The sequence below is a fragment of the Mastomys coucha genome, unplaced genomic scaffold (assembly GCF_008632895.1).
Source record: "Mastomys coucha isolate ucsf_1 unplaced genomic scaffold, UCSF_Mcou_1 pScaffold5, whole genome shotgun sequence".
Lineage (NCBI taxonomy): Eukaryota > Metazoa > Chordata > Mammalia > Rodentia > Muridae > Mastomys > Mastomys coucha.
In genome coordinates, this window is record NW_022196911.1 from 41,468,789 (window position 1) to 41,485,535 (window position 16,747).

Consider the following 16,747-nt stretch of genomic DNA (forward strand, 5'->3'; position numbering starts at 1 on the left):
CCCTCCCTCCTTCCCTCTCTCCCTCCTTCCTCCCTCCCTCCTTCCTCCCTCTCTTTCTTTTTTAATAGGAACTCACTGGCCTAGAACTAGCCAAACATGCTAGGCTGGACCTGCCTGTCTCCATCTCCCCAGCACTGGACACCAAGTACATGCCTCCGTGCTCAGCCTTTTTTTAAATAGCATGATTTCTGCAGATTTGAACTTGGGTCTTGGTGGTTGTGCAACAAGCACTTCACCAACGGAGCCATCTCCGTCTCCTCGGCCCTAACAAGGTTCTTTTTGCTTTCTTCTTGTGTAGCAGGAGTCTACTACTGGGGCATGGCAATACATCAGATGGAATTTTATAAATATGGCCCAGACCCTCCTTCCCAGCTTGCCTGCACACCCTTGCTCTAACTCACATCATGACTTCTGCCTCCTCAATAAAGTCTTCTTCTGACATGGCCCCTTCCTGAATGGTCTTGATGGCCACCTTGTCCTTGTTGAGCCAGTAGCCAAGATGCACCAGTCCAAACTGCCCGCTGCCAATCTCCTGCACGAACGTTAACTCTGAGGGTTGGATCACCCACTTCCCTGGAACAGAGGAAGAGGGAATGCTTTTAGAGAGTGCAATTCATAAGATATGAATCTCAGAAACATATAAGTCTTATCTAGCCTATTAAAGATGGCTTAGAGTGTCATAGGTAGTTACCGTAACATAGGATATGGCTTTGAAATTGTCGTGATGCAGGTGGAGAGAGTAAGGAGAGAAAAGGACCATGGTGCTAAGTGTGATAAAGAAGGTAACTGAGAGGATCATTACAGGGTCCCACCATTTTTATTTTTTAGCTGCATCTGATTGAAAGGTTTTTATTATAATTGTTTTTTTCTCTTGAGACAGACTCACCATCTAGCCCAGACTGGTCTCAAACTTAAGTCTCTTGAGTACACAGAGATTTGCAAATACCAGGCCTATAATTTTATGGCCATTATGGCAGAGGAACTTTTCTTCGCATTTCACACTTGTTCACGGATTCATTTAGAGGCCCTCTGTGCTCACAGCACTGTGCCAGGCTTTGACAAGAATGGAGCCTGAAGATGTGGGCTTACGGAGGACTTGCACAGAGGCACAAGTGAACAGTTTCTGGCAGTTTTTATTTTTATTTATGGGTATGTGTATCTATCTGTGTGAGTGTAATGCACATGAATGCAGGTACTGGCAGAGGTCAGAAGACAGTAGTGGGTCTCCTGGAGTGGAGTTATAATTGGCTGTGGGCCTGGAGTGAGTTATAAGTGAATCTTGGGGCTGGGAAAGGAACTTGGCTCCTCTGGGAGAGCAGTAAGCACTGTGAACTTTCCTGCCATTTCTCTAGCCTGGGAGCAGGCTCTTGATAAGTGTTTAATAAACAAATAAGAGGAGTTAAGCCTCAATTTTCCCACTGACAAAGTAAGTGGGCTGACCAGATAATCTCTGTGGTTCCATCCAGTGGGACACTCCAGGGTTCAACAATTAGTAGGGAAGCCTTGCTTTCATAAGGAGGATAATGATGTATTATGCTTACCTGGCACATGGTAGAGCCACATGCCTATCAGGCTGAGGTATAGACTCAAGGGCAAACAGCATGTGAATATCCACTGTATGTCACGGGTACTGGTGGCTGGATATGAACAGTATGTGGCAGCGTTTTTCCAAGTATTTCCCTGCCCACCTAGGTCAAAGCTAGCAGGCTGCTTGTTTATAAGGTGGAATCCAAGGCCACGCTCTCCGGGAGTGTTTTGGTAAGCAGCAGGGAATGTTCTGGGACCAGCATTTTCTTTTGTTTTTTTGATAAGTGTTTGGGAAGATTTGATGCACACTGAAGTTTGAGAACCACCAATGGATACAGCATAAAGATTAGATTCGTTTCCCCTTGAAACAGCACAGTTTGACGAAGGGATGTGAACTGAGAGGCCTTAGGTTCTAGTAGACAGTCAAGAAAGGAGGACAGACTTCACAGTAGGCCCTAATATTCTGTCTCTGAGTTAAAGTCCTAGATCTCAAAAACTTCACTTTATTCTATCTAAACACTTATGAATGATGACAGCTTGTAACCCTTGTAGAAGACCCAGACCCAACACATTAGTTTATAACACAAGTTCCAAAGGTAGATAGCATACAGTGCTAAGGGAGTGTTTTCTGACGTTTTCCAACAGCATTTAGTAGAGTGCTCTGTATAAAGCAGTGCTCAATGAATGCCTCACTTGAAGCTAAAGGGCATTGCTTTGGCCTTACTAAATGTGTCTGGACATACACATTTCTTACACAAGTACAAGTGATCACTCTCCTGCCATCTCTCCATCTGACATTTGAAGAGCAGTTAAAGCTAATAGCGAATCCTCTTAGAATTTGACCTAGACATTTAGATGTGTGAGTTTTAGTTCAATGTCTAGCACCCTCTGCTTACCGTATCTTAGCCCTGCTGTGACAGGGGCCTTCTGTCTCCAGGAGCAAACTGGATACCGGAGTCGAGTCACCAAACCTAGGTTGATTGAAAATCCAAAGGCTGTGGTTAGGGCTTTGCCATGGCAACTGTCTAGGTTAAGTCACCAGGAAAAGAATGGGATGTGAAATAGTACTCCCAAATCCCAAAGCCCCACCACAGCTTCCACAGAGCCCTTGAGAGGAGCCTTAAGCATAGGGTGATAGTGACGTGATGACCTCAGAGCAAGTGTTTCCGTGGTAGGTAGGGGGATCCTAGGCATTTGGAAGTTTTTTCTTTGTTTTTGTTTGTATCTTGAGTTACTATTTATGGCCAGTTGGTGATGCATGAAGAACCCAGTGGGACTCTGCCATTTCTTCCCAAGTCTCCTCATGGGGATCCTCTTCTGGCTTGGTCCCCTAGAACTTACCTCCTCCATTGTACTGGTGATACTGGATGAGGAGAGGGATGGAGTCAAACACATACTTCTCCGCCACGTAGTACCGCTTGGGGCTGTCATTTGTTTCTTTGATGTGATAATGTTTTATACAGGGGTTCTCACTTGAAACAAATGAACACACACAGTCATTACCAGGAAGCAGTAGTGATACCTCAAGACATCTATTGGCATCAGATTCTCATTGTCATGGTCTGGAAGCTCTCGCCGGGAGGGTAGGCATGCAGTGTTTCAGTGTGTGTAACAGTTTCGGCATGTTGGCCCTGGTGTTGGTGTTGTTTGAAGAAGCACTCTGAGACTGTACCTGGATGTAAGTGGCAAGAGTGCTAAGATGTGTTGGTGTTGGTAATGCCACAGCCACGAGATGTGGGAGCAGCACTGTATGTGCTATGAGTGCAAAGGAAAACTGCACTGGGGACCCTCCATCCACCCCAGACTGAATGGCTGTCATCAAGTAACTTGACGACAAATGCTGGTGTGTGTGTGTGTGTGTGTGTGTGTGTGTGTGTGTGTGTGTGCACACATGTACATGGGGAGAATTCCCTGCTGGTGGGAATGCAAACTAGTGTAACTTAGTATGGAGGTTTCTCAAAAACTAAAGCTAGAACTACCACGTGATTCCAGCTCACCACTCATGGGTGTGTACCAGAAGGGCTCGGAGCCAGAACAGCCCAGGGATTTTTGACCATGTACGTTTATGGCTGCACTATCCCCTGAACAGAGGGATGGATAAAGACATGGCAGTCCATAGATACACTGTAATTTTATTTAGCTGTGAAGAATAATTAGGGTATTCACAAGTAAATGTATGGAACTGAAGATCAGTGTGTTAAAGAAAATAATCCAGACTTAGAAATACTCATATTGAATTCCTTCTCTCATACATGGAATCTGGATATAAACACACACACACACACACATGCTCAGGAGTCTCTGGCACACAGGACTCTCAATATGGTAGACAGGTTTTATTTTTAGCACATCAAGAACTGGCATTTGTCTATTTCTAGTTGTAGATGAATATACTTTCTTCTACTCTATACATTACTGGATATGCTCACCAAATACAGAAGCAAGTATGTGATGGCCTCAGAGCTCTGCTATCAAGGCCTTGCCAAAGCCAAGAAGAGGATCTGTATCTACCCAGTTCTGTCTCTTATTAAATCTCTCTAGTTCTGTCCTTGAACTTGGGGCTTTGACTTTACAGGGGCATTGGTGGAAGCCACACCACTGATAGTGAGGCTCTGCATGGTGGATGGGTGGATCTTGCTGTGCCTACATTGTCACACAAAAGCAGCTGTCCTCATTGCTCTGTGCCAAGTGAGTGGCATACCTTATGATAGCCTTGGTGAAGACAGAGACAGTGTATGTCCCAGGTGTCCTGGAATCTCTGACCATGAATGCTCCTTCTTTACCCTGGATTGGGTAGAAAGAGTGAAAGGTTAGTGATCTGAAAACCAGACTCCGGTACCTAAATCCACTTTCTTGCTTTAGGAAGGGGGAAGCACTGAGTGGCCCAGAGCAGACTTTCAGTAGTGACAGCCACCATTTCAATTACACATGTGACAGTTGTTCATGTGCAGTCCTACTCACAGACAGACAGACACGAGCCCTTTCCCTTACAGTTCACCAGGCACTGGACTCTACAGACATTTCCCATCCCTCAGTGTTGGAGTCTGGATACCATTATCCTCTTTGACAACAAGGTCAGCAAGTGTGTGTGGGAGGGATTATGTGGATTTCTCATGGGTCTGCAGATAGTGAGCAGTAGGGTTGGAGTTTGAACTTCAGCACCTAAGCAAATTCATTTTCCTGCTCCACAATGCTCCAGCCTCTTCTATACCTCAGAGCACAAAACTTATTCTGAAAGCTCCTTCAGTTCCTGGATGGGGTTTGATTTCTCAAGCCCTGCTCACAAAGCTGATTTTATTGAAAGGCATATTGAGAAACAGTAAGATGCTACTAGTTGAGAGAAACACACACACAGGGAGACGCAGAGAGATAGAGACAGAGATAGAGGGGGTAGGTAGAAGGGAGTGCTGGCAGTTTTGCCTGCTCTGATGGAGTCAGCATAAGCAAATGGGCATGCCAGTTCATGCAGTCCTAATGGGAACTGCAAAATTTCAACTCTTTTAAGAACCAAATACCTGGTTCTTCTCTTACCAGTTGTAAACATCTGTAGAGCTTGTTAATCATTACTTACTTAAATTAGACATTGTGAAGGTCATAAGTGAAGGTCACAATTAGACAGGAACCTTATATGGAAGTCATACGGTTTATATACACAGGGAAAATATCTACAGTGTAGAATAACAGAAGCCCCTCCATCCATCAGTCCCAAAGGAGAGTTTTTGCATAAATACACATACACACACACACACACACACACACACACACACACACACACAGAGAGAGAGAGAGAGAGAGAGAGAGAGAGAGAGATTGAGCATGCTAATATTCATTCTAATAAGCATTCTGAAAATAGATTTGCCAATTTAAGACATTTTATGTAGACTTTTTTTGTAAATGGAATCACATGTGGTTTTCTGTGAGTGGGTCTTTCATTTATAATATTGTTTCCAAGGACCTCCTAGGTGGTAACAGGTGTCAAGACTCCACTCCTACTTGTGGCTTAGTAACATTCCTCTTTAGGGACAGACCACACTTGTTTTCCACTCATCAGCTGACAGCCACCTTTAGGCTGCTGGGAGTAGAGACTTTGATGGCTTTGCTCACCAGGCATTATCCGCAGTTTTTTACCATTTCCCAAATTATGCAGCTTTGGCTCTTGGCTGGTTGGAATGTGATGGGTTAGCCCTCAGGCAGAGGCAGATTTTATCTGGATATGTCATTTACTCTAAAGGAAGAAACAGACCAGAAAGACCAGAAGCTCACCAACTGTCTGAAGAAAGGAGCATAAACATCTCTTTTATCTCACTAATGATATCTGCTGTTTGTTTTGGTGTTACTGTTTCAAAGAAGTTGTTGTTTTCCTGTAAACAAGTTTTGATTATAGCAGTCCTCGACTGTAAGTACTCTATAAATACCAGGTGATGAAGGGTAAGGTCATCGGTCAGGTGTGCAAATTAATTGAGGCCCAACCTCCCCTAACACTCTCTCTCCACTGTAGTTATGGTGGGTGACATTTGGTGAAAGCAACATGGGCTCTCATTTGGGGCTTACCACATACTTCCTGCAAGGAGCTGAGAGGGAGCCACAGGGGCACAGCCCCTGAAGTGTGTTGCAGGGGCACTGACTTGAATAGTGTTGCCAGATGGGGCTTTGCCTCCCTCTCAACACAGTCAACATCTCAGAGGGATTTTTATTGCTTCATTTAGAAAGAAATAAAGAAGCAATGAGCAAAAAGATTATGTTAGGAGGTGAAGTATGTGTATAACCCTGGAAGGATGGGGGAAAAGAATAACTCATGCACTTCCCTATGCTCTCTATTTGCAGACATATCCCTAGTGTGGTGAGGCCACACCACTGATCCACTTGCTGAAGGTGGCCCCAGCTTATCAGCCTTTAATACAAAGGAGACTGATGAGGTGGTCTTTCAAGGGAATTCTAGCTGCAACAGCTTGTAGTATTGTTAATTCCTGATGTTTCCTGATTAAAAGTATATGTGCCAATTTCTTCATCTGCAAAATGAACTCTGTAAGGCTATTGGTAGACTTGAACAATATGCACAGAACAGTTCCTGGACTACGATCCCAGGACACTGACTATTAGGGTTATTATTAGTTCTCAGTATTATCACATGCTGTGGGCTAGCATCTGGTGGAAGCATGAATTATATTGTTTGCCTTCATCTGAGACAAGTTTCAGTGTGTGCATCTTTCTGTATAGAGGATTTGAAGCTGACTTTGTAGAGGGGAATCTTACAACAAAGGTATGTTATTCAAAGATGGGTTGATGCTTTGTGGTCTTGTCATGCTCTGACATATGTCTTCCATTGGGGGCAGGGTGGGGTGGTGCTCCTCTCTCAAAACAAGCCCATTTTTAAGACAACATTGCATCTTTTATGACATCTTGGAGTCACAGAAGTATAATAAACCTAGGTTAGGCTCCTGTCTAAAGCATAGGTCACCCAAAGTGTAAGATGCTACTGCATCCATGAAGATAGTTGCAGAATACCTGCTCACAGGGATTGACCCCCTCTCTAGAGGGGCTGAGGCTGAGGGGAAAGACCTGAGATGGAAGACAGAGTGCAGACAGAACCACTGGAAACATGACATTTAGTCTTAATGTTCAAACACACACACAAAAAATCACATCTCATGGCTAGGCAGAGGACTGGATTATTAAAGGAGGTGTCAGTTGAAGAACAGACAGAGCATGTCAGAGATTTCCTCATGTATCTAAGCTAATTTAAGTCACATAATCACTTCAGTGCCCCCAGGAGAGGCTCTGATTGGATAGGCCTGGAGTCCAGGAGTTCGCTGTAGGGAAGGACTGTTGTTTTCGATTTTTAATGTTTATGTGCATGCTCTTTCATGCGTTTACATACAGGAGCCTGCAGAGGCCAGAAGAGGGAAGTGGATTCCCTGTGACCTATCATTTATGTGCTGGAAACTGAACCTTGGTTCTCTACAAGGGCAGTAAGCATGCTTAGCCATGGGGTCCTATGTGTAGGCTGGAGTTTGTGCTTTTAAAGTTTCCCCACAGATACTCATGACCAGCCCAGCCACGATAACTTAAAAACACAGTAAGCATTTGGTGAACTCATTCATAGAACAAGTAGTTGTCGAGTAAGTGTTTCGTGTTAGATACAGTCAAATCTAAGCTTACTTAATAGGGACAAAGTAAAACATAGAAATATACACATACACACATATACAAATCATATACACATACATAGTCTGTGACCTAGAAGGTTTAATTAATAACAGAGGAATGAATATAACCTACCTCTTAAGGGGCATATACTTGTGAGACAACAAAGCTCGGAGTACACCAGAGAAGCAACACTCAATAGAGTCAGATAGCGAGTACGTAAAAAATAGAAAGAAACCCTCATCCCATTCTTGCTGTCCAGAACCCAGACTAAAGCTTAGTGGGCCCCTCTGAAGTTAGCCTTTAGACTTACCTAAGAAGGAAGAGCGTATTTGGTAAGTGAGTCCATAATATTAGCAAGAAAGAATGTCTCAATAGCCCGAGAAAGCAAAATACAGTTAAACACTTCAAAAGAACTTCTCAGCAGCAAGAGTTTGCCACTGATGTGAGCTGTTTGAAGTTCTATACTGACTTTATTACAGATGTGATGGAATGTAAGGAAAATATCCTTATTTAAACACAGCATAATTCAGGGTCCTTGTTCTGTGTTCTTTGTACTTAGTTCTTATCAAGTTTTACTGTTTTCCAGCAACACAGGCTGAGGAATGAGAGGAGGTGGCTACATTTGTGTCCTAAATCTGGTTCATGAAAATATGGAGCCAGGTGATGGTGGAGTATGCCTTTAATCCAAGTGCTTAGGAGGTAGAGGCAGGCAGATTTCTGAGTTTGAGGCCAGCCTGGTCTAGAGAATGAGTACCTGGACAGCCAGGGCTATACCGAGAAACCCTGTCTTGAAAAACCAAACCAAACAAATGGGTAGGGGGAGAGAAAACAAAATTTAGGTTATTTTTGGAGGTCCTGTTTCTACAGATCTGCCATGGAATCTTAGAATCTTAGAATCTAGAATTTTTGTTACATTTATCTATTTTATGTGTGTGTGGGCAGGATGTATGCACCATGGTAGGCATGCTGAGATCAGAGGACAACTGTCCGCATCAGGTCTCTCCCTCCACCCTGCAGGTCCTGGGTATTGAACTCAGGTTGTCAGGCTTGATGGCACAATCTTAAACCCACTAAGCCGTGTCACAGGCCCCTGAGAATCTGCATTTTAAACACCTGTAGCACCTCAGATAAGAGTCTACTGGGAACCACGGGGGATGATTAATTGCCTAGAACCAAGGAGACAAGAACATTCAAGAAGGACTCAGCTCAGTTCCTCCCTCTATGGGTACACTTTCCTACGCCTTTGATCCTGGCCTCCCTTCCACTCACTTGTAACTATTCAGTGAGTCTTGGTATATGGATGTTCAGCTTGTCCTCGATGACAAATGTGGACCCAAAAGGCAGAAGAGAAATCCCTGCAGTCACCCACTAAATTGATGGCAGAACAGAGGCCTGGACAGGGGTACCCATCCCATCAAATCATGCTTCCTTTCAGCTCATCCCTCTTTCCCCTAACTCTAAGATCCTGGGGTGAGGTCAGTCTCTCTACTAGACTGCAAAGGCTTCAGAGAAGAAACTGTAGGTGAACAATCCACTTAAACTACAGGCCTGTTAGGTAGAATCCATTCCTGAGTAGCAGAAACAAGGAAAAGTAGAGCTGCCCTGAAGTCAAGGTCATGACCGCAGCCAATGTTAGCACCCAGGCCTAGCACTTCCCAGGCCTCCTTTCCTGTGCTGTATAGCCCCAATAATCCTTAGAATACCTGTCCTCAGACATGAAAGCCATTGTTAAGCCAACGCAGGAAATCCACCGCACCAGCATAACCATAACATGGCTGGAAACCATACAATTCCTTTTTAGTCAGGATGCAGATACTCACTGTGTCCAAAAGGAGTTTTTCAGCTTTGTCTCGGCTGATGCTTTTATTGTACCACCTGAAAGCCAAAAACAAGCCATGGGTCACAGTCTGAAAACGTCCTCGCTTACTTATAAAAGATGAGGCTCAAAAGTCATGTGTTTGCTTTCTGTTTCTATCAGTGCCTTCAAACTCAAAAGGAAAGCCATGACCGTTTCCAGGAAGTAAGGTGTTTATCTGGAGAAGAAAGAGAATGAAGCAAGAGTTGGCATCAGACTGGTAGTGGCTGAAGCTGAGTTTCAGGGCTTTCTTTGTGCTATGCCCTCTACTTTTGTGCGAGTTGGAAATTTTCCATGATAGTGTTGTGGAAAACATTCACCTCCCCTATTTCATATGCCAGTGGGTGGCTGTAGGTAGGAGGGTGACAGGTGGCCAGAAAAAAACAAAACAAAACAAAAAATGTTAATACTAATTTGCAAGTTTAGCAAATATCCTTTGAAAACAGTTGTCGTATTTTCTTCTTAAGATTGGGCTCCCAGACTTTTTTGCAAAGCTTTTGTGATTGATGAGTATAATTAATAAATGGCAAAACAGGAATGAATCATTTTTAAGAACAAAGTTTTTGAATGTTGTTACTATGTGGAGACACATCTTGACTATCCTAATCACTTAGGTAAGAGAAAGTGCAGTGGGGGCGGGGGGGGGGGGAGAAGGGACTCGCCCAGGGCTAAGAGCAAGAAAGGCAGGAAAGGGCCATGCAAGCTCTTCACTGCCCGTCATGTGTATATGTGCAGGACGATCAGTAGCCCACGGGGTAGGATGTGCGGACTCAGCACATCTCTCCTTCAGCCCCTTACTTGTCCATCCTTTCTCATTCCAGCCATTAATGGTGGTTTAAAGTATCCAATTGAACATGTGCTACCATATATGATACATAAAAGCTGAAACATGAATAAAAGCCTCAGCCCAGTAACTTTCAGAGTTCTCTAGCATTTGGATAATAATTCTCTAGAAGTGTGAAAGCTGACATAATACGATACTTCCTGGTAAATGAAGCCTACAGGATCTTATTTCTGGGCCAGAAAGCTTACAATAAAAGGAGAATGATCATCAGTCCACAATTTATTTTTGGAGCTTAATAAAGGCAGGAGAGGCTCTAGGTGGGAAGAAATGGTGTCTACAAAACTTGTTTGGCTGCTTGAGAGCATCCAAGAAGAAGAGAACCAGGGGATTCCGTTGAGCTTTTAAAACACTCTGGCAGAGCAGACTGTATACCTCCATGGGCTCCCAGATGGCCAGCAAGTGTGCTTCATTCCATCCAAGATCCAAGCAATGCATATGGGTCGCTAGAGCTGAGCTCCAAAGTGTGAATCAGGTCTGGGTTCAGCAGACAATAGTGTCACACTGACTGAGGTCTGCTTGAGTTCCGTGCACAAGGGAGTGGAGAAACGTCTGCCGTGCAGTGTTTTGCTTGCCTCTGTCTCCTCTGATTCTTCCTTTACTTGGGGAGGGATCAAAGCTCACAGAGGGTGATTACAGTGGCTTCTCTTCTGCAGTTTTGCTGTTTTGTGATTTCAGTTGCCCACAGTCAACTAACTCATGGTCTCAGAAAATACAAAATGGACAACTCTAGAAATTATCAATTCTAAGTTCTGAGTAGCATGATGAAATCTCATGACAATCGTCTAGGGTATAAGTCACCTTTGAAACAGCCAATCCACTTACATGCAATACCTACTTATTAGTCACTTGGTTGCTGTGTGGGTCACCGGATACAGTGCCACAGTATTGCTGTGTTTGTGTTCAAGTGACCCTTACTCTATGTAAGAGTAGTTATGATAGCAGTTTTATAGTAATATATTGTTATCACTTCTATTTCATCTATTTAGCCATTAGTGTTAATCTCTAAATGGATCTAATTTAAGGTAAGCTCTCCCATAGGCTGTACATAGAGGAAAAAGCATAGTACGTACTAAGTTCTGAACTACCTGCAGTTTCAGGATACACCATAGGTCATGGAACCCGCCCCAGGGATTAGTAGGTTGTTGGAACTTGTTAAAGGTTCTGCCTCTAGGCTAAGGCAGAACATCTGAATCTCATCAACCCATGATATCTTAGCAGGTGGTAGGTTTTTGAGTTCTTATGCAAAACTCACCTTAAAGTTGTCAAAATTGAGTTAAAGAATAAAAAGTATGGATAGCTTTCCTATAATTAGCTATATATTAAATATCATAATGTTATTTAATATTATGTTATATCATCTTGTTATATCATTCTTCTAGCTGGGATTCAACAACCCAGGAAATGCAAGCTGGTGGTGCATGGTACAAACTGGTTCACAGACCATATGGTTTTTATTATGAGAATGATTTAAGATTCCTTTAGGTAAGGGATATACAGTTTTACTTGCCTTCAGGGGTCCATCAATTGCCTACTGATTTATTTTATTGAGGCCTCAAATTTGCTTCTTGAATCATAAACAAAGGGATTTTGATTAAAGGCCAAGACAAACACAGCTATTCAGCCAAGCCTTTGTTTGAAATACACAACCACTTTTTTTTTTCCTTCAAAGGCAGTGACTATAAGACAATTATTTCAGCTAAGTATCTCTCATCTATGTTTCATCTCAGTACAAACATTCTTGGAAGGGATGAATCATCTCTCAGCTCTGGGAAGGGTTATTCACACATATTTGATCAAAACGTTGAAAGACACTATTAAGGAAAACGATAGCACTCAGTTCCTGGCATCTATTCAGATTGCAGAAACCATAACATTGGCCATCGAGTCCTAATGGGTTAGCAGAGGTTCTGGTTATCTCGTATCTTTCTTCTCTGGTGCTTTATATTTAATGAGTACTAATTATTTTTAGTTTTGTGGGAGGGTTTATTTTGTCTTTAGGTTATAGTCCATCATCAAGGGAAGCCAAGGCAGGACCTCAAGGGAGGAGCTTGAAGCAGAAACCATGGAGGAATGCTGCCTACTAGCTTGTTCCCAGGCTCGCAGTTAGTTATCTTCTCTTCCTTCTTCCTTCCCTCCCTCCCTTCCTTCCTTCCTTCCTTCCTTCCTTCCTTCCTTCCTTCCTTCCTTCTTCCCTCCCTCCCTCCTCCTCCTCCTCCTCCTCCTCCTCCTCCTCCTCCTCCTCCTCCTCCTTCTTCTTCTTCTCCTCTCTGTCCCCTCTCCCTTCCTCCCTCTCTCCCCTCTCCCACTTTTAATTTTTGAGATTATAATTTAATTAAAATCTTTCTCCCCTCTCCTCCATCCAAACCCCTCCATATACCCTCCCTGAGCTCCTTCAAATCTGAAGCCTCTTTTTTTCACTAATGTTATTGTACCTCATCCCAACTAAACCCTCTTCAGTGTGTAGAGTGCTGTGTGTATGTTGTCAGGGTTGACATCTGGCACTGGACAACCAATCAGTGTGCTCTTCCTTCAATTGCTCCTAGTTCTTTGTGTAGGGTTGAGGCCTTGTGGGCATCTCTCCATCCAGTTTGGCATGTTCACTGGTGTCATTCTTGTTCCACTCTTGGTTGAGCTGTCGTGTTGGTGAGACTTTATGGGTGTAGCTTCTGACAATACTAGGAGATTCAGTCTCACAGTAAACTCCCAACTATTCTGGCTTGTACAGTCTTTCTGCCTCATCTCTTACAATGTACCCTGAGCCTTAGGTTTTGTGGATGTACCCACTGGGACTAGGCTCCACAACTCTGCATTTCAAGGCAAGCAGGACAGCTCAGCTAGTAAAAGCAATTGCTGAGACAGCATAAGTTCAATCCCTGGATCATAGAGGTAGAAGAAGAGAACCAACTCCAGAAACTTGTTCTCTGACCTCCACATATCCTTCATGGCACACACAAACATACTCTTGTGTGCACAACAACAATAATGCTTGAAAAATTTCAAACTTACAGAAAAGTTATAAAACAATATAAAAGACCTCCTACTGACCCTTTACCTAGATGACCCAGTCAACGGCTGAATGCTTGCATATTTACTACTCTCTGTAGATAATTTAGACATATGGTTGGGCATATTTAATCATCGTATTTATTTATTATTGTGTGTATATGGGGTGTGTGTGTGTGTGTGTGTGTGTTGCACACTTGCCATGGTGTATGAGTGTGGAGGTCAGAGGACAACTTTGTGGAGTTAGTTCTCTCCTTTCATCTTTACGCACACTTGGGACTCAAACTCAGGACACCATCAGTGAAAAAGCACTTTACCCACTGAGCCATCTCATCAGCCCTGGTCTATTTTCCCTGTATTACTTGAGAGCAGACTTTTACTCCTAAGTACTCCATGGTCTGTTTCCAAAAATTTTAATATCTATATGTCTATATATTGTCTACTTGCAGACCTTATCAAAGTTGTATTACTTTCCCACATACTATGTTGGTAACAAAACATTTTTTTTTAACAAAACATTTTTTTTTATGGTTATAAATACAATCCAGGATTACTTGTACATTTACTTACTATATTCCTTTGTTTACTTTAACAGGGTCCAATTTCTCAGCCCTTTGTAGCTTTCATCATACTTAATTGCTTTTGAAGAATAAAAATATTTTATAGAAGTATTTCTTAGTGGGAACTTGTTACTGTATTCTTGTGATCATGTTTTGGAGCAGGGATAATGGGCAATATTTTGGAGCCATATTGATATGAGTGTTGATCATAAGTGGAGTCTACTAGTTAGTTCCATTTTGTAGTTACAATTGATTTACGAAGGAATACCTTTGATCCTATAAATATACTGCCATTATGATAACTCATCCCCTGGTTGCAACATTCATTGACTTTGCCAGAACTGACACTCTGAACTACAAATGCTGGTCTTCAAGCTTTGTCGGCCTTCCACCTCCATTCCTTGGTACTCTCCTAAGAAAGAACTTTGTCTTGTTTGCTTACCTATCAATCTAGTTATTATGTATTATTCTTTTGTTCAATGAGTTATAGTCTACTACTATCCTTCTTTATTTTGATACTCAACTGTTTTAATCTGGTCAGTTGGAGATTTTTTTTTTAAAAGAAACACCTCACTTCTGTGACTGTTTGACATAATTAAGTCACTGAAACAAAATTTCAAAAAAAATTAGTTCTTTACTTTTTAGTGCAAGAAGATATTCCAAGTTCATCCTGTTTTTCCCTTGCCTCAACCCTAGAGTCTGCATTTTCCACTGCTTCCAGAAGTCACAGTTCTCTTTAGTGGGGAATACTGTTCAGAAACAAGAGCTAAATATAAGGTGTAGACCTTCCAGCCTCCAAGCTAGGTGGATACTTTGTATGCATTTTCAAATTTTATCTAACCAAAATTTGATGTTTCTACTAAAATGGAACCTATAAACTCTTTTTTTCTAAGTTAGAGCTTTGTAATAAACACTTAGAATAGACTAAGCAGAAACTGAGTATCTGTGGCTTTGAATGTTGTTCTGACATTGGCAATACTGTTTTTAACCATGTTTTAAGTTGGTTGATGAATTATCTAATATTAATAGGGATTTTCTTTCTCAAATGACACCAAACTTGGGATTCTTGGGATCTCTTCTACAGACTCTTTTCTAGGTCCCAAAGAACCATTCCATTATAAAAGGAGAAGGTATACACTAAAAACACTCACTTTTCTCTTATTTGAGCTCAATCCTTTCTGTTTTAGTGATCAGAGACTAGAAGAAAAGAAAGCAGGCCAAAAAAGGGAACCATTGGACACTTTTATGGTCAACCAATAACTTATGCTTGATCTAGGAAGAAAACCTTAGAACTGTTGTTCTAAAAACCTAATCGTAACAGGTATGGTGGCACATGCCTTTATCTGCAGACTAAGGAGGCAGAGACAGGACAGTCTCTAAACTTTAGGCCAGCTTGTTCTCCATAGTAAATTCTAGACCAGCCAAGGCTAACCCAATAAGACCCTGTCTCAATAAACCAACCAACCAACTGTCCGACCTACCAACCAACCAACCAACCAACTAACCAACCAATCAACCATCCTACCAACCAACCAACCAACCAACCAACCAACCAACCAACCCAACCAATACCCAAATAAGTGAGTCAAAAAAGTATGATATCTTACTCATAGGTTTCAAGGTTATTTGGAGATTTTTCCACCAGGTAACTGCTGGGTGCATATCCTTCATGCCTGTAAAAAGGAAAACAGGTATTGATTACCAGAGGAGTAATTTTCATATCTTCATTTAATAGATTTAAGCCACAGATGTCACTTAAGAATGGGAAGCCTCAGTATTTGACATTTGTGCTAAGACATAAGAAATTAAAATAAGATTGCTGATAAAAGTAACAAAGGTATATGCTTGGCTGAAAGCAACACGCACCACCAAAAATATAAAAGATAATAAATAACACATGATTATTTTACTTACAAGGCTCTGCTTGCTGCCTGCTCTCAATGTGAAATGTCCTCTACTGGAAAAAAAATACCTTTCAAATTGTATTTTCTATAATTAATTTTTGTGATAATCAGCAATTTTCCACTTTATGCCATCATCTTCCAGTAAGGAAATCAAAATAATTAAGATATAAAAACCCAACTTTCCAACCACAGGTCTTTAAAACTGTTCTCAGTTGGTGCTATATACATGTTTAAATTTAAAATCTCCCTAATTGAGTATCTTCGGATAAAGAACCAGGAGAAAAAGGGTAAGGTCAAGCTGAGCAGACGGCCCTATGCCTGTGACCTTAGTCCTGAGGAGGCTGAAGCAGGAAGATAGCTGTGAGTTCCAGGCCAGCCTGGGTTACACAGTGAGTTCCAGGCCAGCCTGAGGTACAGTTTGAGGCCCTGTATAAGATTAAAAATAAAGGTCAAGGTCAGGCTGGATGCCAAGGTGAAGTACTACGTTGGCATTGAAATTAATAATAGAGAAATGAAACAACATGGCAAAATTAATCTACATTCTCAGTACTTTTTACATTGAGATAGCTTTGTGGATCTTGAAGATGGTCTGTATTCACCCCACAGCACCAGAAAGCTGATAGAGTCCCTTCATCTTTCTTGGCTTCCAGTTTTAACCGGTAAAATAAGTGATATAAGCTTGATTACATGTAAATATGTCTCCAGATTCTGTCAATGTACAGAAAAACTTCTTTCTTCTATGTTCTCGAAGCTTAATAATAGCCGGTGTTGGCTTTTCTATAATCCTGTTGGGGGTATGTAAATTTGATAAAATTAAACTATTATATACTATGACTTACTATAACTCAACCTTTCCCTCGTTAGAATTGGGATATATGTGCATATATATATATATATATATATATAT

General features: G+C 42.0%; 1 protein-coding gene across 2 annotated transcripts in view; it reads right to left on the reverse strand.

Annotated features, from left to right (window-relative positions):
- Positions 1-16,747, reverse strand: part of Itk (IL2 inducible T cell kinase) — a 63,540-nt gene that overhangs the window by 11,766 nt on the left and 35,027 nt on the right. Inside the window, exons 7-12 of one of the 2 annotated variants that reach the window (XM_031350801.1) lie at positions 15,544-15,609; positions 9,495-9,549; positions 4,229-4,311; positions 2,869-2,999; positions 2,424-2,498; positions 402-573 (exon numbers count right to left, since the gene is read on the reverse strand). In XM_031350801.1, the coding sequence (XP_031206661.1) occupies positions 402-573; positions 2,424-2,498; positions 2,869-2,999; positions 4,229-4,311; positions 9,495-9,549; positions 15,544-15,609 (582 nt within the window). Of the gene's footprint in view, positions 1-401; positions 574-2,423; positions 2,499-2,868; positions 3,000-4,228; positions 4,312-4,334; positions 5,753-9,494; positions 9,550-15,543; positions 15,610-16,747 lie in introns of those variants that run through there. The other variant, XM_031350802.1, reaches the window with a different exon arrangement.